The sequence below is a fragment of the Pelophylax lessonae genome (assembly GCF_965119305.1).
Source record: "Pelophylax lessonae genome assembly, chromosome: 2".
Taxonomy (NCBI): domain Eukaryota; kingdom Metazoa; phylum Chordata; class Amphibia; order Anura; family Ranidae; genus Pelophylax; species Pelophylax lessonae.
The window spans coordinates 938,043-952,362 of NC_138769.1; the positions used below are offsets into that span (position 1 = coordinate 938,043).

Here is a 14,320-nt window from a genome sequence, read left to right on the forward strand (position 1 = left end):
AGATCCCCCTATCACTGCCCATTAGTTCTCCTCCCCCTCACCCACAACTTCCGGGGTCTCCTGTGAGGAGAATGGTGGGGGGAGGGGTCTCCTCCTCCCACTTTCCGGGCTTCTAATAGACAGGTAAGGGGGCGTGCCTCATAGCCGGGTCCCCTCCCCTGTGTGGGCGGGCAGTCAGGTGACAGGAGCGGGTCACGTGCGGTGCGGTAGCCCCGCCCCCTGAGTGAGTCACCGGTGAGCGGAGTGATGGCGGCTCCGTGCCGAGTTCTCTCCATCCAGAGTCACGTGGTGCGGGGATATGTGGGCAACAAGGCGGCCGCCTTCCCCCTACAGGTACCCGGATACAGAGGGGGGGGGGACACTGAGAGAGGAGAGGGGGGGGCACTGAGAGAGAGGGGGGACAGAGAGAGAGAGGGGGCACTGAGGGAGAGAGAGAGGGGGGCACTGAGAGAGAGAGAGAGGGGGGCACTGAGGGAGAGAGAGAGGGGGGCACTGAGAGAGAGAGGGGGGCACTGAGAGAGAGGGGGGCACTGAGAGAGAGAGGGGGCACTGAGAGAGAGAGGGGGCACTGAGAGAGAGAGGGGGCACTGAGAGAGAGGGGACACTGAGAGAGAGAGGGGGCACTGAGAGAGAGAGAGAGAGAGGGGGCACTGAGAGAGAGGGGGGCACTGAGAGAGAGGGGGGCACTGAGAGAGAGGGGGGGACAGAGAGAGAGAGGGGGCACTGAGGGAGAGAGAGAGGGGGGCACTGAGAGAGAGAGAGAGGGGGGCACTGAGGGAGAGAGAGAGGGGGGCACTGAGAGAGAGAGGGGGGCACTGAGAGAGAGAGGGGGGCACTGAGAGAGAGGGGGGCACTGAGAGAGAGAGAGGGGGGACACTGAGAGAGAGAGGGAGGCACAGAGAGAGAGAGAGAGGGGGCACTGAGAGAGAGAGAGAGAGGGGGGCACTGAGAGAGAGGGGGGACACTGAGAGAGAGGGGGGACACTGAGAGAGAGGGGGGACACTGAGAGAGAGGGGGGACACTGAGAGAGAGAGGGGGGACACTGAGAGAGAGAGGGAGGCACAGAGAGAGAGAGAGAGGGGGCACTGAGAGAGAGAGAGAGAGGGGGGCACTGAGAGAGACAGAGAGAGAGAGAGGGGGGGGGCACTGAGAGAGAGGGGGGCACTGAGAGAGAGAGGGGGGCACTGAGAGAGAGAGGGGGGACACTGAGAGAGAGAGGGGGGACACTGAGAGAGGAGAGGGGGGGGCACTGAGAGAGAGGGGGGACAGAGAGAGAGAGGGGGCACTGAGGGAGAGAGAGAGGGGGGCACTGAGAGAGAGAGAGAGGGGGGCACTGAGGGAGAGAGAGAGGGGGGCACTGAGAGAGAGAGGGGGGCACTGAGAGAGAGGGGGGCACTGAGAGAGAGAGGGGGCACTGAGAGAGAGAGGGGGCACTGAGAGAGAGAGAGAGAGGGGGCACTGAGAGAGAGGGGACACTGAGAGAGAGAGGGGGCACTGAGAGAGAGAGAGAGAGGGGGCACTGAGAGAGAGGGGGGCACTGAGAGAGAGGGGGGCACTGAGAGAGAGGGGGGGACAGAGAGAGAGAGGGGGCACTGAGGGAGAGAGAGAGGGGGGCACTGAGAGAGAGAGAGAGGGGGGCACTGAGGGAGAGAGAGAGGGGGGCACTGAGAGAGAGAGGGGGGCACTGAGAGAGAGAGGGGGGCACTGAGAGAGAGGGGGGCACTGAGAGAGAGAGAGGGGGGACACTGAGAGAGAGAGGGAGGCACAGAGAGAGAGAGAGAGGGGGCACTGAGAGAGAGAGAGAGAGGGGGGCACTGAGAGAGAGGGGGGACACTGAGAGAGAGGGGGGACACTGAGAGAGAGGGGGGACACTGAGAGAGAGAGGGGGGACACTGAGAGAGAGAGGGAGGCACAGAGAGAGAGAGAGAGGGGGCACTGAGAGAGAGAGAGAGAGGGGGGCACTGAGAGAGACAGAGAGAGAGAGAGGGGGGGGGCACTGAGAGAGAGGGGGGCACTGAGAGAGAGAGGGGGGACACTGAGAGAGAGAGGGGGGACACTGAGAGAGAGAGGGGGGACACAGAGAGAGAGGGGGGCACTGAGAGACAGAGAGGGGGGCACTGAGAGAGGGAAGGGGGCACTGAGAGAGGGAGGGGGGCACTGAGAGACAGAGAGGGGGGGCACTGAGAGAGGGAAGGGGGCACTGAGAGAGGGAGGGGGGCACTGAGAGAGAGAGAGAGAGAGAGAGGGGGACACTGAGAGAGAGGGGGGGCACTGAGAGAGAGAGAGGGGGGACACAGAGAGAGAGAGAGGGGGGAGAGAGAGGGGGCACTGAGAGAGAGAGAGGGGGGGACAAAGAGAGAGAGGGGGCACTGAGAGAGAGAGGGGGCACTGAGAGGGGGAGGGGGGCACTGAGAGAGAGAGAGAGAGGGGGGCACTGAGAGAGAGGGGGGCACTGAGAGAGAGGGAGGCACTGAGAGAGAGGGGGGCACTGAGAGAGAGAGGGGGCACTGAGAGAGAGAGAGAGGGGGGCACTGAGAGAGAGGGGGGCACTGAGAGAGAGGGGGGCACTGAGAGAGAGGGGGGCACTGAGAGAGAGAGGGGGCACTGAGGGAGAGAGAGGGGGCACTGAGAGAGAGAGGGGGCACTGAGAGAGAGAGGGGGCACTGAGAGAGAGAGGGGGCACTGAGAGAGGGAGGGGGGCACTGAGAGAGAGGGGGGCACTGAGAGAGAGAGAGGGAGAGGGGGGCACTGAGAGAGAGGGGGGACACTGAGAGAGAGGGGGGACACTGAGAGAGAGGGGGGACACTGAGAGAGAGAGGGGGCACTGAGAGAGAGGGGGGCACTGAGAGAGAGAGGGGGGCACTGAGAGAGAGAGGGGGGACACTGAGAGAGAGAGGGGGGACACTGAGAGAGAGAGGGGGGACACTGAGAGAGAGAGGGGGGACACTGAGAGAGAGAGGGAGGACACTGAGAGAGAGAGGGGGCACTGAGAGAGAGAGGGTGCACTGAGAGAGAGAGGGGGACACTGAGAGAGAGAGGGGGGACACTGAGAGAGAGAGAGGGGGGCACTGAGAGAGAGAGAGAGGGGGGCACTGAGAGAGAGAGAGAGGGGGCACTGAGAGAGAGAGAGAGGGGGCACTGAGAGAGAGAGAGAGAGAGGGGGGCACTGAGAGAGAGGGGGGCACTGAGAGAGAGGGGGGACACTGAGAGAGAGGGGGGGACAGAGAGAGAGAGAGGGGGCACTGAGAGAGAGGGGGGCACTGAGAGAGAGGGGGGCACAGAGAGAGAGAGAGGGGGGCACTGAGAGAGAGGGGGGACACTGAGAGAGAGGGGGGACACTGAGAGAGAGAGGGGGGACACTGAGAGAGAGAGGGGGGACACTGAGAGAGAGGGGGGCACTGAGAGACAGAGAGGGGGGGCACTGAGAGAGAGGGGGGCACTGAGAGAGAGGGGGGCACTGAGAGAGAGGGGGGCACTGAGAGAGAGGGGGGGCACTGAGAGAGGGGGGGCACTGAGAGAGGGGGGACACTGAGAGAGAGAGGGGGGACACTGAGAGAGAGGGGGGCACTGAGAGAGAGAGAGAGAGGGGGGGACACTGAGAGAGAGAGAGGGGGGGACACTGAGAGAGAGAGAGGGGGGACACTGAGAGAGAGAGAGGGGGGACACTGAGAGAGAGAGAGGGGGGACACTGAGAGAGAGAGAGGGGGGGCACTGAGAGAGAGAGGGGGGACACTGAGAGAGGAGAGAGAGAGGGGGCACTGAGAGAGAGAGAGGGGGGACTGAGAGAGAGGGGGCACTGAGAGAGAGGGGGCACTGAGAGAGAGAGGGGGGCACTGAGAGAGAGAGGGGGGCACTGAGAGAGAGAGGGGGGCACTGAGAGAGAGAGGGGGGCACTGAGAGAGAGAGGGGGGACACTGAGAGAGAGAGGGGGGACACTGAGAGAGAGAGAGGGGGGCACTGAGAGAGAGAGAGAGGGGGGCACTGAGAGAGAGAGAGAGGGGGGCACTGAGAGAGAGAGAGAGGGGGGCACTGAGAGAGAGAGAGAGAGGGGGGCACTGAGAGAGAGAGAGGGGGCACTGAGAGAGAGGGGGCACAGAGAGAGAGAGAGAGGGGGGCACTGAGAGAGAGGGGGGCACTGAGAGAGAGGGGGGCACTGAGAGAGAGGGGGGACAGAGAGAGAGAGGGGGCACTGAGAGAGAGAGAGGGGGGCACTGAGAGAGAGGGGGGCACTGAGAGAGAGGGGGGCACTGAGAGAGAGGGGGGCACTGAGAGAGAGAGAGGGGGGACACTGAGAGAGAGAGGGAGGCACAGAGAGAGAGAGAGAGGGGGCACTGAGAGAGAGAGAGAGAGGGGCACTGAGAGAGAGAGAGAGAGGGGGGCACTGAGAGAGAGGGGGGACACTGAGAGAGAGGGGGGACACTGAGAGAGAGGGGGGACACTGAGAGAGAGGGGGGACACTGAGAGAGAGAGGGGGGACACTGAGAGAGAGAGGGAGGCACAGAGAGAGAGAGAGAGGGGGCACTGAGAGAGAGAGAGAGAGGGGGGCACTGAGAGAGATAGAGAGAGAGAGAGGGGGGGGCACTGAGAGAGAGGGGGGCACTGAGAGAGAGAGGGGGGCACTGAGAGAGAGAGGGGGGACACTGAGAGAGAGAGGGGGGACACAGAGAGAGAGGGGGGCACTGAGAGACAGAGAGGGGGGCACTGAGAGAGGGAAGGGGGCACTGAGAGAGGGAGGGGGGCACTGAGAGACAGAGAGGGGGGGCACTGAGAGAGGGAAGGGGGCACTGAGAGAGGGAGGGGGGCACTGAGAGAGAGAGAGAGAGAGAGAGGGGGACACTGAGAGAGAGGGGGGGCACTGAGAGAGAGAGAGGGGGGACACAGAGAGAGAGAGAGGGGGGAGAGAGAGGGGGCACTGAGAGAGAGAGAGGGGGGGACAAAGAGAGAGAGGGGGCACTGAGAGAGAGAGGGGGCACTGAGAGAGGGAGGGGGGCACAGAGAGAGAGAGAGAGAGAGGGGGGCACTGAGAGAGAGGGGGGCACTGAGAGAGGGAGGCACTGAGAGAGAGGGGGGCACTGAGAGAGAGGGGGGACACTGAGAGAGAGAGAGGGGGCACTGAGAGAGAGAGAGAGGGGGGCACTGAGAGAGAGGGGGGCACTGAGAGAGAGGGGGGCACTGAGAGAGAGGGGGGCACTGAGAGAGAGGGGGGCACTGAGAGAGAGGGGGGGACAGAGAGAGAGAGGGGGCACTGAGGGAGAGAGAGAGGGGGCACTGAGGGAGAGAGAGAGGGGGCACTGAGAGAGAGAGGGGGGCACTGAGAGAGAGGGGGGCACTGAGAGAGAGAGAGGGAGAGGGGGGCACTGAGAGAGAGGGGGGACACTGAGAGAGAGGGGGGACACTGAGAGAGAGGGGGGACACTGAGAGAGAGGGGGGACACTGAGAGAGAGAGGGGGCACTGAGAGAGAGGGGGGCACTGAGAGAGAGAGGGGGGCACTGAGAGAGAGAGGGGGGACACTGAGAGAGAGAGGGGGGACACTGAGAGAGAGAGGGGGGACACTGAGAGAGAGAGGGGGGACACTGAGAGAGAGAGGGAGGACACAGAGAGAGAGAGGGGGCACTGAGAGAGAGAGGGGGCACTGAGAGAGAGAGGGTGCACTGAGAGAGAGAGGGGGGCACTGAGAGAGAGAGGGGGGACACTGAGAGAGAGAGGGGGGACACTGAGAGAGAGAGAGGGGGGCACTGAGAGAGAGAGAGAGGGGGGCACTGAGAGAGAGAGAGAGGGGGGCACTGAGAGAGAGAGAGAGGGGGCACTGAGAGAGAGAGAGAGAGAGGGGGGCACTGAGAGAGAGGGGGGCACTGAGAGAGAGGGGGGACACTGAGAGAGAGGGGGGGACAGAGAGAGAGAGAGGGGGCACTGAGAGAGAGGGGGGCACTGAGAGAGAGGGGGGCACAGAGAGAGAGAGAGGGGGGCACTGAGAGAGAGGGGGGACACTGAGAGAGAGAGGGGGGACACTGAGAGAGAGAGGGGGGACACTGAGAGAGAGAGGGGGGACACTGAGAGAGAGAGGGGGGCACTGAGAGACAGAGAGGGGGGGCACTGAGAGAGAGGGGGGCACTGAGAGAGAGGGGGGCACTGAGAGAGAGGGGGGCACTGAGAGAGAGGGGGGCACTGAGAGAGAGGGGGGGCACTGAGAGAGGGGGGGCACTGAGAGAGGGGGGACACTGAGAGAGAGAGGGGGGACACTGAGAGAGAGGGGGGCACTGAGAGAGAGAGAGAGAGGGGGGGACACTGAGAGAGAGGGGGGGACACTGAGAGAGAGAGAGGGGGGACACTGAGAGAGAGAGAGGGGGGACACAGAGAGAGAGAGGGGGGACACTGAGAGAGAGAGAGGGGGGGCACTGAGAGAGAGAGGGGGGACACTGAGAGAGGAGAGAGAGAGGGGGCACTGAGAGAGAGAGAGGGGGGACTGAGAGAGAGGGGGCACTGAGAGAGAGGGGGCACTGAGAGAGAGGGGGCACTGAGAGAGAGGGGGCACTGAGAGAGAGAGGGGGCACTGAGAGAGAGAGGGGGCACTGAGAGAGAGAGGGGGGCACTGAGAGAGAGAGGGGGGCACTGAGAGAGAGAGGGGGGCACTGAGAGAGAGAGGGGGGCACTGAGAGAGAGAGGGGGGACACTGAGAGAGAGAGGGGGGACACTGAGAGAGAGAGAGGGGGGCACTGAGAGAGAGAGAGAGGGGGGCACTGAGAGAGAGAGAGAGGGGGGCACTGAGAGAGAGAGAGAGGGGGGCACTGAGAGAGAGAGAGAGAGGGGGGCACTGAGAGAGAGAGAGGGGGCACTGAGAGAGAGGGGGCACAGAGAGAGAGAGAGAGGGGGGCACTGAGAGAGAGGGGGGCACTGAGAGAGAGGGGGGACAGAGAGAGAGAGGGGGCACTGAGAGAGAGAGAGGGGGGCACTGAGAGAGAGGGGGGCACTGAGAGAGAGGGGGGACACTGAGAGAGAGGGGGGGCACTGAGAGAGAGGGGGGACAGAGAGAGAGAGGGGGGACAGAGAGAGAGAGGGGGCACAGAGAGAGAGGGGGCACTGAGAGAGAGAGGGGGGCACTGAGAGAGAGAGGGGGGCACTGAGAGAGAGAGGGGGGACACTGAGAGAGAGAGGGGGGACACTGAGAGAGAGAGGGGGGACACTGAGAGAGAGAGGGGGGACACTGAGAGAGAGAGGGGGGCACTGAGAGAGAGAGGGGGGGACACAGAGAGAGGGGGGGACACAGAGAGAGGGGGGGCACTGAGAGAGAGGGGGGGCACTGAGAGAGAGGGGGGGCACTGAGAGAGAGGGGGGGACACTGAGAGAGGGGGGGACACTGAGAGAGAGAGAGGGGGGGGGGACACTGAGAGAGAGAGAGGGGGGGACACTGAGAGAGAGAGAGGGGGGGCACTGAGAGAGAGAGGGGGGGCACTGAGAGAGAGAGGGGGGACACTGAGAGAGGAGAGAGAGAGGGGGCACTGAGAGAGAGGGGGCACTGAGAGAGAGGGGGCACTGGGAGAGAGAGGGGGCACTGAGAGAGAGAGGGGGCACTGAGAGAGAGAGGGGGCACTGAGAGAGAGAGGGGGGGGAGCACTGAGAGAGAGAGGGGGCACTGAGAGAGAGGGGGGACAGAGAGAGAGGGGGCACTGAGAGAGAGAGAGGGGGGCACTGAGAGAGAGAGAGGGGGGCACTGAGAGAGAGAGGGGGGCACTGAGAGAGAGGGGGGGCACTGAGAGAGAGGGGGGGCACTGAGAGAGGGGGGGCACTGAGAGAGAGGGGGGGCACTGAGAGAGAGGGGGGACAGAGAGAGAGAGGGGGCACTGAGAGAGAGAGGGGGCACTGAGAGAGAGGGGCACAGAGAGAGGGGGGACACTGAGAGAGAGAGGGGGAACACTGAGAGAGAGGGGGGACACTGAGAGAGAGGGGGGACACTGAGAGAGAGGGGGGACACTGAGAGAGAGAGGGGGGGCACAGAGAGAGAGGGGGGGCACTGAGAGAGAGAGGGGGGGCACTGAGAGAGAGAGGGGGGACACTGAGAGAGAGAGGGTGGGCACTGAGAGAGAGAGGGTGGGCACTGAGAGAGAGGGGGGGGACACAGAGAGAGAGGGGGGGGACACAGAGAGAGAGGGGGGGGACACAGAGAGAGAGGGGGGGACACAGAGAGAGAGGGGGGGGGACACAGAGAGAGAGGGGGGGACACTGAGAGAGAGAGAGGGGGGGACACTGAGAGAGAGAGGGGGGGGACACTGAGAGAGAGGGGGGGCACTGAGAGAGAGGGGGGGCACTGAGAGAGAGGGGGGCACTGAGAGAGAGGGGGGCACTGAGAGAGAGGGGGGGCACTGAGAGAGAGGGGGGCACTGAGAGAGAGAGGGGGGGACACTGAGAGAGAGAGGGGGGGACACTGAGAGAGAGAGGGGGGGACACAGAGAGAGAGAGGGGGGACACTGAGAGAGAGGGGGCACTGAGAGAGAGAGGGGGCACTGAGAGAGAGGGGGGACACTGAGAGAGAGGGGGGACACTGAGAGAGAGGGGGGACACTGAGAGAGAGGGGGGACACTGAGAGAGAGAGGGGGGACACTGAGAGAGAGAGGGGGGACACTGAGAGAGAGAGAAGGTGGGCACTGAGAGAGAGAGGGTGGGCACTGAGAGAGAGAGGGTGGGCACTGAGAGAGAGAGGGTGGGCACTGAGAGAGAGGGTGGGCACTGAGAGAGAGGGTGGGGACACAGAGAGAGAGGGGGGGGGACACAGAGAGAGAGGGGGGGACACAGAGAGAGAGGGGGGGACACTGAGAGAGAGAGAGGGGGGGACACTGAGAGAGAGAGGGGGGGGACACTGAGAGAGAGAGGGGGGGGACACTGAGAGAGAGGGGGCACTGAGAGAGAGGGGGGCACTGAGAGAGAGGGGGGCACTGAGAGAGAGGGGGGCACTGAGAGAGGGGGGGGCACTGAGAGAGAGAGGGGGGGGCACTGAGAGAGAGAGGGGGGGGCACTGAGAGAGAGAGGGGGGGACACTGAGAGAGAGAGGGGGGGACACTGAGAGAGAGAGGGGGGGACACTGAGAGAGAGGGGGGAGAGAGAGGGGGGGACAGAGAGAGAGAGAGGGGGGGACACAGAGAGAGAGAGAGGGGGCACTGAGAGAGAGAGGGGGGACACTGAGAGAGAGGGGGGACACTGAGAGAGAGAGGGGGGACACTGAGAGAGAGAGGGGGGACACTGAGAGAGAGAGGGGGGACACTGAGAGAGAGAGGGGGGGCACTGAGAGAGAGAGGGGGGGCACTGAGAGAGAGAGGGGGGGCACTGAGAGAGAGAGGGGGGGCACTGAGAGAGAGAGAGGGGGGGCACTGAGAGAGAGAGGGGACACTGAGAGAGAGAGAGGGGACACTGAGAGAGAGAGAGGGGACACTGAGAGAGAGAGAGGGGACACTGAGAGAGAGAGGGGGGACACTGAGAGAGAGAGAGGGGGACACTGAGAGAGAGAGGGGGGCACTGAGAGAGAGAGGGGGGAGAGAGAGGGGGGGACACTGAGAGAGAAAGAGAGGGGGGAGAGAGGGGGGGACACAGAGAGAGAGGGGGGGACACTGAGAGAGAGAGGGGGGAGAGAGAGGGGGGACACTGAGAGAGAGAGAGGGGGGAGAGAGGGGGGACACAGAGAGAGAGAGAGAGAGGGGGGGACACTGAGAGAGAGAGAGGGGGGACACAGAGAGAGGGGGGACACAGAGAGAGGGGGGACACAGAGAGAGGGGGGGCACTGAGAGAGAGGGGGGCACTGAGAGAGAGGGGGGCACTGAGAGAGAGGGGGCACTGAGAGAGAGGGGGGCACTGTGAGAGAGAGGGGACTGTGAGAGAGGGGGGGCACTGTGAGAGAGGGGGGGCACTGTGAGAGAGGGGGGGCACTGTGAGAGAGAGAGGGGGGGACACAGAGAGAGAGAGAGGGGGGGACACAGAGAGAGAGAGAGGGGGGGACACAGAGAGAGAGAGAGGGGGGGGACACAGAGAGAGAGAGGGGGGGGACACAGAGAGAGAGGGGGGACACTGAGAGAGAGAGAGGGGGGACACTGAGAGAGGGGGGGCACTGAGAGAGAGGGGGGGCACTGAGAGAGAGGGGGGGCACTGAGAGAGAGGGGGGGCACTGAGAGAGAGGGGGGACACTGAGAGAGAGGGGGGCACTGAGAGAGAGGGGGGCACTGAGAGGGAGGCACAGAGAGAGAGGGGGGACACTGAGAGAGAGGGGGGGCACTGAGAGAGAGAGGGGGGACACTGAGAGAGGGGGGCACTGAGAGAGAGAGGGGGGGCACTAAGAGAGGGGGGCACTGAGAGAGAGAGGGGGGACACTGAGAGAGAGAGAGGGGGGGCACTGAGAGAGAGAGAGGGGGGGCACTGAGAGAGGGGGGGGGGCACTGAGAGGGGGGCACTAAGAGAGAGAGAGGGGGGACACTGAGAGAGGGGGGGGCACTGAGAGAGAGAGGGGGGGCACTGAGAGAGAGAGGGGGGGCACTGAGAGAGAGGGGGGGACACTGAGAGAGAAGGGGGGACACTGAGAGAGAGAGGGGGGACACTGAGAGAGAGAGGGGGGGACACTGAGAGAGAGAGAGGGGGAGAGAGAGGGGGGACACTGAGAGAGAGGGGGGAGAGAGGGGGGACACTGAGAGAGAGGGGGGACACTGAGAGAGAGGGGGGACACTGAGAGAGAGGGGGGGCACTGAGAGAGAGGGGGGGCACTGAGAGAGAGGGGGGGCACTGAGAGAGAGAGGGGACTGTGAGAGAGGGGGGCACAGAGAGAGAGAGGGGGCACTGTGAGAGAGAGGGGGCACTGTGAGAGAGGGGGGGCACTGAGAGAGGGGGGGGCACAGAGAGAGAGGGGGGGCACAGAGAGAGAGGGGGGGCACTGAGAGAGAGAGGGGGGACACTGAGAGAGAGAGAGGGGGGACACTGAGAGAGAGAGGGGGGGCACTGAGAGAGAGAGGGGGGCACAGAGAGAGAGGGGGGGACACAGAGAGAGAGAGGGGGGGACACAGAGAGAGAGAGGGGGGGACACTGAGAGAGAGAGGGGGGACATTGAGAGAGAGGGGGGGACTGAGAGAGAGAGGGGGGACTGAGAGAGAGAGGGGGGCACTGAGAGAGAGGGGGGCACTGAGAGGGAGGGGGGCACTGAGAGAGAGGGGGGGCACTGAGAGAGAGGGGGGGCACTGAGAGAGAGAGGGGGGACTGAGAGAGAGAGGGGGGACTGAGAGAGAGAGGGGGGACTGAGAGAGAGGGGGGGCACTGAGAGAGAGGGGGGGCACTGAGAGAGAGAGGGGGGACTGAGAGAGAGAGGGGGGCACTGAGAGAGAGAGGGGGGCACTGAGAGAGAGAGGGGGGCACTGAGAGAGAGGGGGGCACTGAGAGAGAGGGGGGGCACTGAGAGAGAGGGGGGGCACTGAGAGAGAGGGGGGGCACTGAGAGAGAGGGGGGGCACTGAGAGAGAGAGGGGGCACTGAGAGAGAGGGGGCACTGAGAGAGAGAGAGGGGGCACTGAGAGAGAGGGGGGGACACAGAGAGAGGGGGGGACACTGAGAGAGAGGGGGGGCACTGAGAGAGAGGGGGGGCACTGAGAGAGAGGGGGGGCACTGAGAGAGAGGGGGGGCACTGAGAGAGAGGGGGGGCACTGAGAGAGAGAGGGGGGACTGAGAGAGAGAGGGGGGACAGAGAGAGGGGGGACTGAGAGAGAGGGGGGCACTGAGAGAGGGGGGGCACTGAGAGAGAGAGGGGGGGGGCACTGAGAGAGAGAGGGGGGGGGCACTGAGAGAGAGAGGGGGGGGACACTGAGAGAGAGAGGGGGGGGACACTGAGAGAGAGAGGGGGGGGACACTGAGAGAGAGAGGGGGGGGACACTGAGAGAGAGAGGGGACTGTGAGAGAGGGGGGCACTGAGAGGGGGGCACTGAGAGAGAGAGGGGGGACTGTGAGAGAGGGGGGGCACTGAGAGAGAGGGGGGCACTGAGAGAGAGGGGGGCACTGAGAGAGAGGGGGGGCACTGAGAGAGAGGGGGGGCACTGAGAGAGAGAGGGGGGCACTGAGAGAGAGAGGGGGGGCACTGAGAGAGAGAGGGGGGGCACTGAGAGAGAGAGGGGGGGCACTGAGAGAGAGAGGGGGGGGCACTGAGAGAGAGGGGGGGGCACTGAGAGAGAGAGGGGGGGCACTGAGAGAGAGGGGGGGGCACTGAGAGAGAGAGGGGGGGGCACTGAGAGAGAGGGGGGGCACTGAGAGAGAGGGGGACACTGAGAGGGGGGACACTGAGAGAAAGAGGGGGGGACACTGAGAGAGAGAGGGGGGGACACTGAGAGAGAGAGGGGGGGACACTGAGAGAGAGAGGGGGGGACACTGAGAGAGAGAGGGGGGGCACTGAGAGAGGGGGGGGCACTGAGAGAGGGGGGGGCACTGAGAGAGAGGGGGGACACTGAGAGAGAGAGGGGGGGCACTGAGAGAGAGAGGGGGGACACTGAGAGAGAGGGGGGCACTGAGAGAGAGAGGGGGGGCACTGAGAGGGGGGACACTGAGAGAGAGAGGGGGGCACTGAGAGAGAGAGGGGGGGGACACTGAGAGAGGGGGGGGCACTGAGAGAGAGAGGGGGCACATAGAGAGGGGGGGGCACTGAGAGAGAGGGGGGCACTGAGAGAGAGAGGGGGGGACACTGAGAGAGGGGGACACTGAGAGAGAGAGGGGGGGACACTGAGGGAGAGAGGGGGGCACTGAGAGAGGGGGGGCACTGAGAGAGGGGGGGGCACTGAGAGAGGGGGGGACACTGAGAGAGAGAGGGGGGCACTGAGAGAGAGAGGGGGGCACTGAGAGAGGGGGGCACTGAGAGAGAGAGGGGGGGCACTGAGAGAGAGAGGGGGGGCACTGAGAGAGAGGGGGGGCACTGAGAGAGAGAGGGGGGGGCACTGAGAGAGAGGGGGGGCACTGAGAGAGAGGGGGACACTGAGAGGGGGGACACAGAGAGAAAGAGGGGGGGACACAGAGAGAGAGGGGGGGACACTGAGAGAGAGAGGGGGGGACACAGAGAGAGAGGGGGGGCACTGAGAGAGAGGGGGGGGCACTGAGAGAGAGGGGGGGCACTGAGAGAGAGAGGGGGGGCACTGAGAGAGAGAGGGGGGGACACTGAGAGAGAGAGGGGGGGACACTGAGAGAGAGAGGGGGGGCACTGAGAGAGAGAGGGGGGGACACTGAGAGAGAGAGGGGGGGACACTGAGAGAGAGGGGGGCACTGAGAGAGAGAGGGGGGGCACTGAGAGGGGGGACACTGAGAGAGAGAGGGGGGCACTGAGAGAGAGAGGGGGGGGGGCACTGAGAGAGGGGGGGGGCACTGAGAGAGAGAGGGGGCACATAGAGAGGGGGGGGGCACTGAGAGAGAGGGGGGGGGCACTGAGAGAGAGAGGGGGGGGACACTGAGAGAGGGGGACACTGAGAGAGAGAGGGGGGGACACTGAGGGAGAGAGGGGGGCACTGAGAGAGGGGGGGCACTGAGAGAGGGGGGGCACTGAGAGAGGGGGGGCACTGAGAGAGAGGGGGGGACACTGAGAGAGAGGGGGGACACTGAGAGAGAGAGGGGGACACTGAGAGAGAGAGGGGGGGACACTGAGAGAGAGGGGGGGACACTGAGAGAGAGAGGGGGGCACTGAGAGAGAGAGGGGGGACACTGAGAGAGAGAGGGGGGCACTGAGAGAGAGAGGGGGGCACTGAGAGAGAGAGGGGGGCACTGAGAGAGAGAGGGGGGACACTGAGAGAGGGGGGGCACTGAGAGAGGGGGGGCACTGAGAGAGGGGGGGCACTGAGAGAGGGGGGGGCACTGAGAGAGAGAGGGGGGGCACTAAGAGAGAGAGGGGGGACACAGAGAGAGAGGGGGGGCACTGAGAGAGAGAGAGGGGGGACACTGAGAGAGAGAGAGAGGGGGGACACTGAGAGAGAGAGAGAGAGGGGGGACACTGAGAGAGAGGGGGGCACTGAGAGAGAGAGGGGGGGACACTGAGAGAGAGAGAGGGGGGGAGAGAGAGGGGGGACACTGAGAGAGAGAGAGGGGGGAGAGAGGGGGGGACACTGAGAGAGAGGGGGGGACACTGAGAGAGAGAGGGGGGCACTGAGAGAGAGAGGGGGGCACTGAGAGAGGGGGGGCACTGAGAGAGGGGGGGCACTGAGAGAGAGAGGGGGGGGCACTGAGAGAGAGGGGGGGCACTGAGAGAGAGGGGGGGGGCACTGAGAGAGAGGGGGGGGCACTGAGAGAGAGGGGGACACTGAGAGGGGGGACACAGAGAGAAAGAGGGGGGGAC

The 14,320-nt window shown here is 64.5% G+C and overlaps 1 protein-coding gene across 1 annotated transcript in view; it reads left to right on the forward strand.

Annotated features, from left to right (window-relative positions):
- The first annotated feature begins 210 nt into the window (after nt 1-210).
- The window catches only part of PDXK (pyridoxal kinase), a 46,680-nt gene continuing 32,570 nt past the window's right edge, over nt 211-14,320 (forward strand). Inside the window, exon 1 of the mRNA XM_082245827.1 lies at nt 211-333. Coding sequence (XP_082101953.1) covers nt 247-333 — 87 coding nt within the window. The 5' untranslated portion in view covers nt 211-246. The remainder of the gene's footprint in view (nt 334-14,320) is intronic.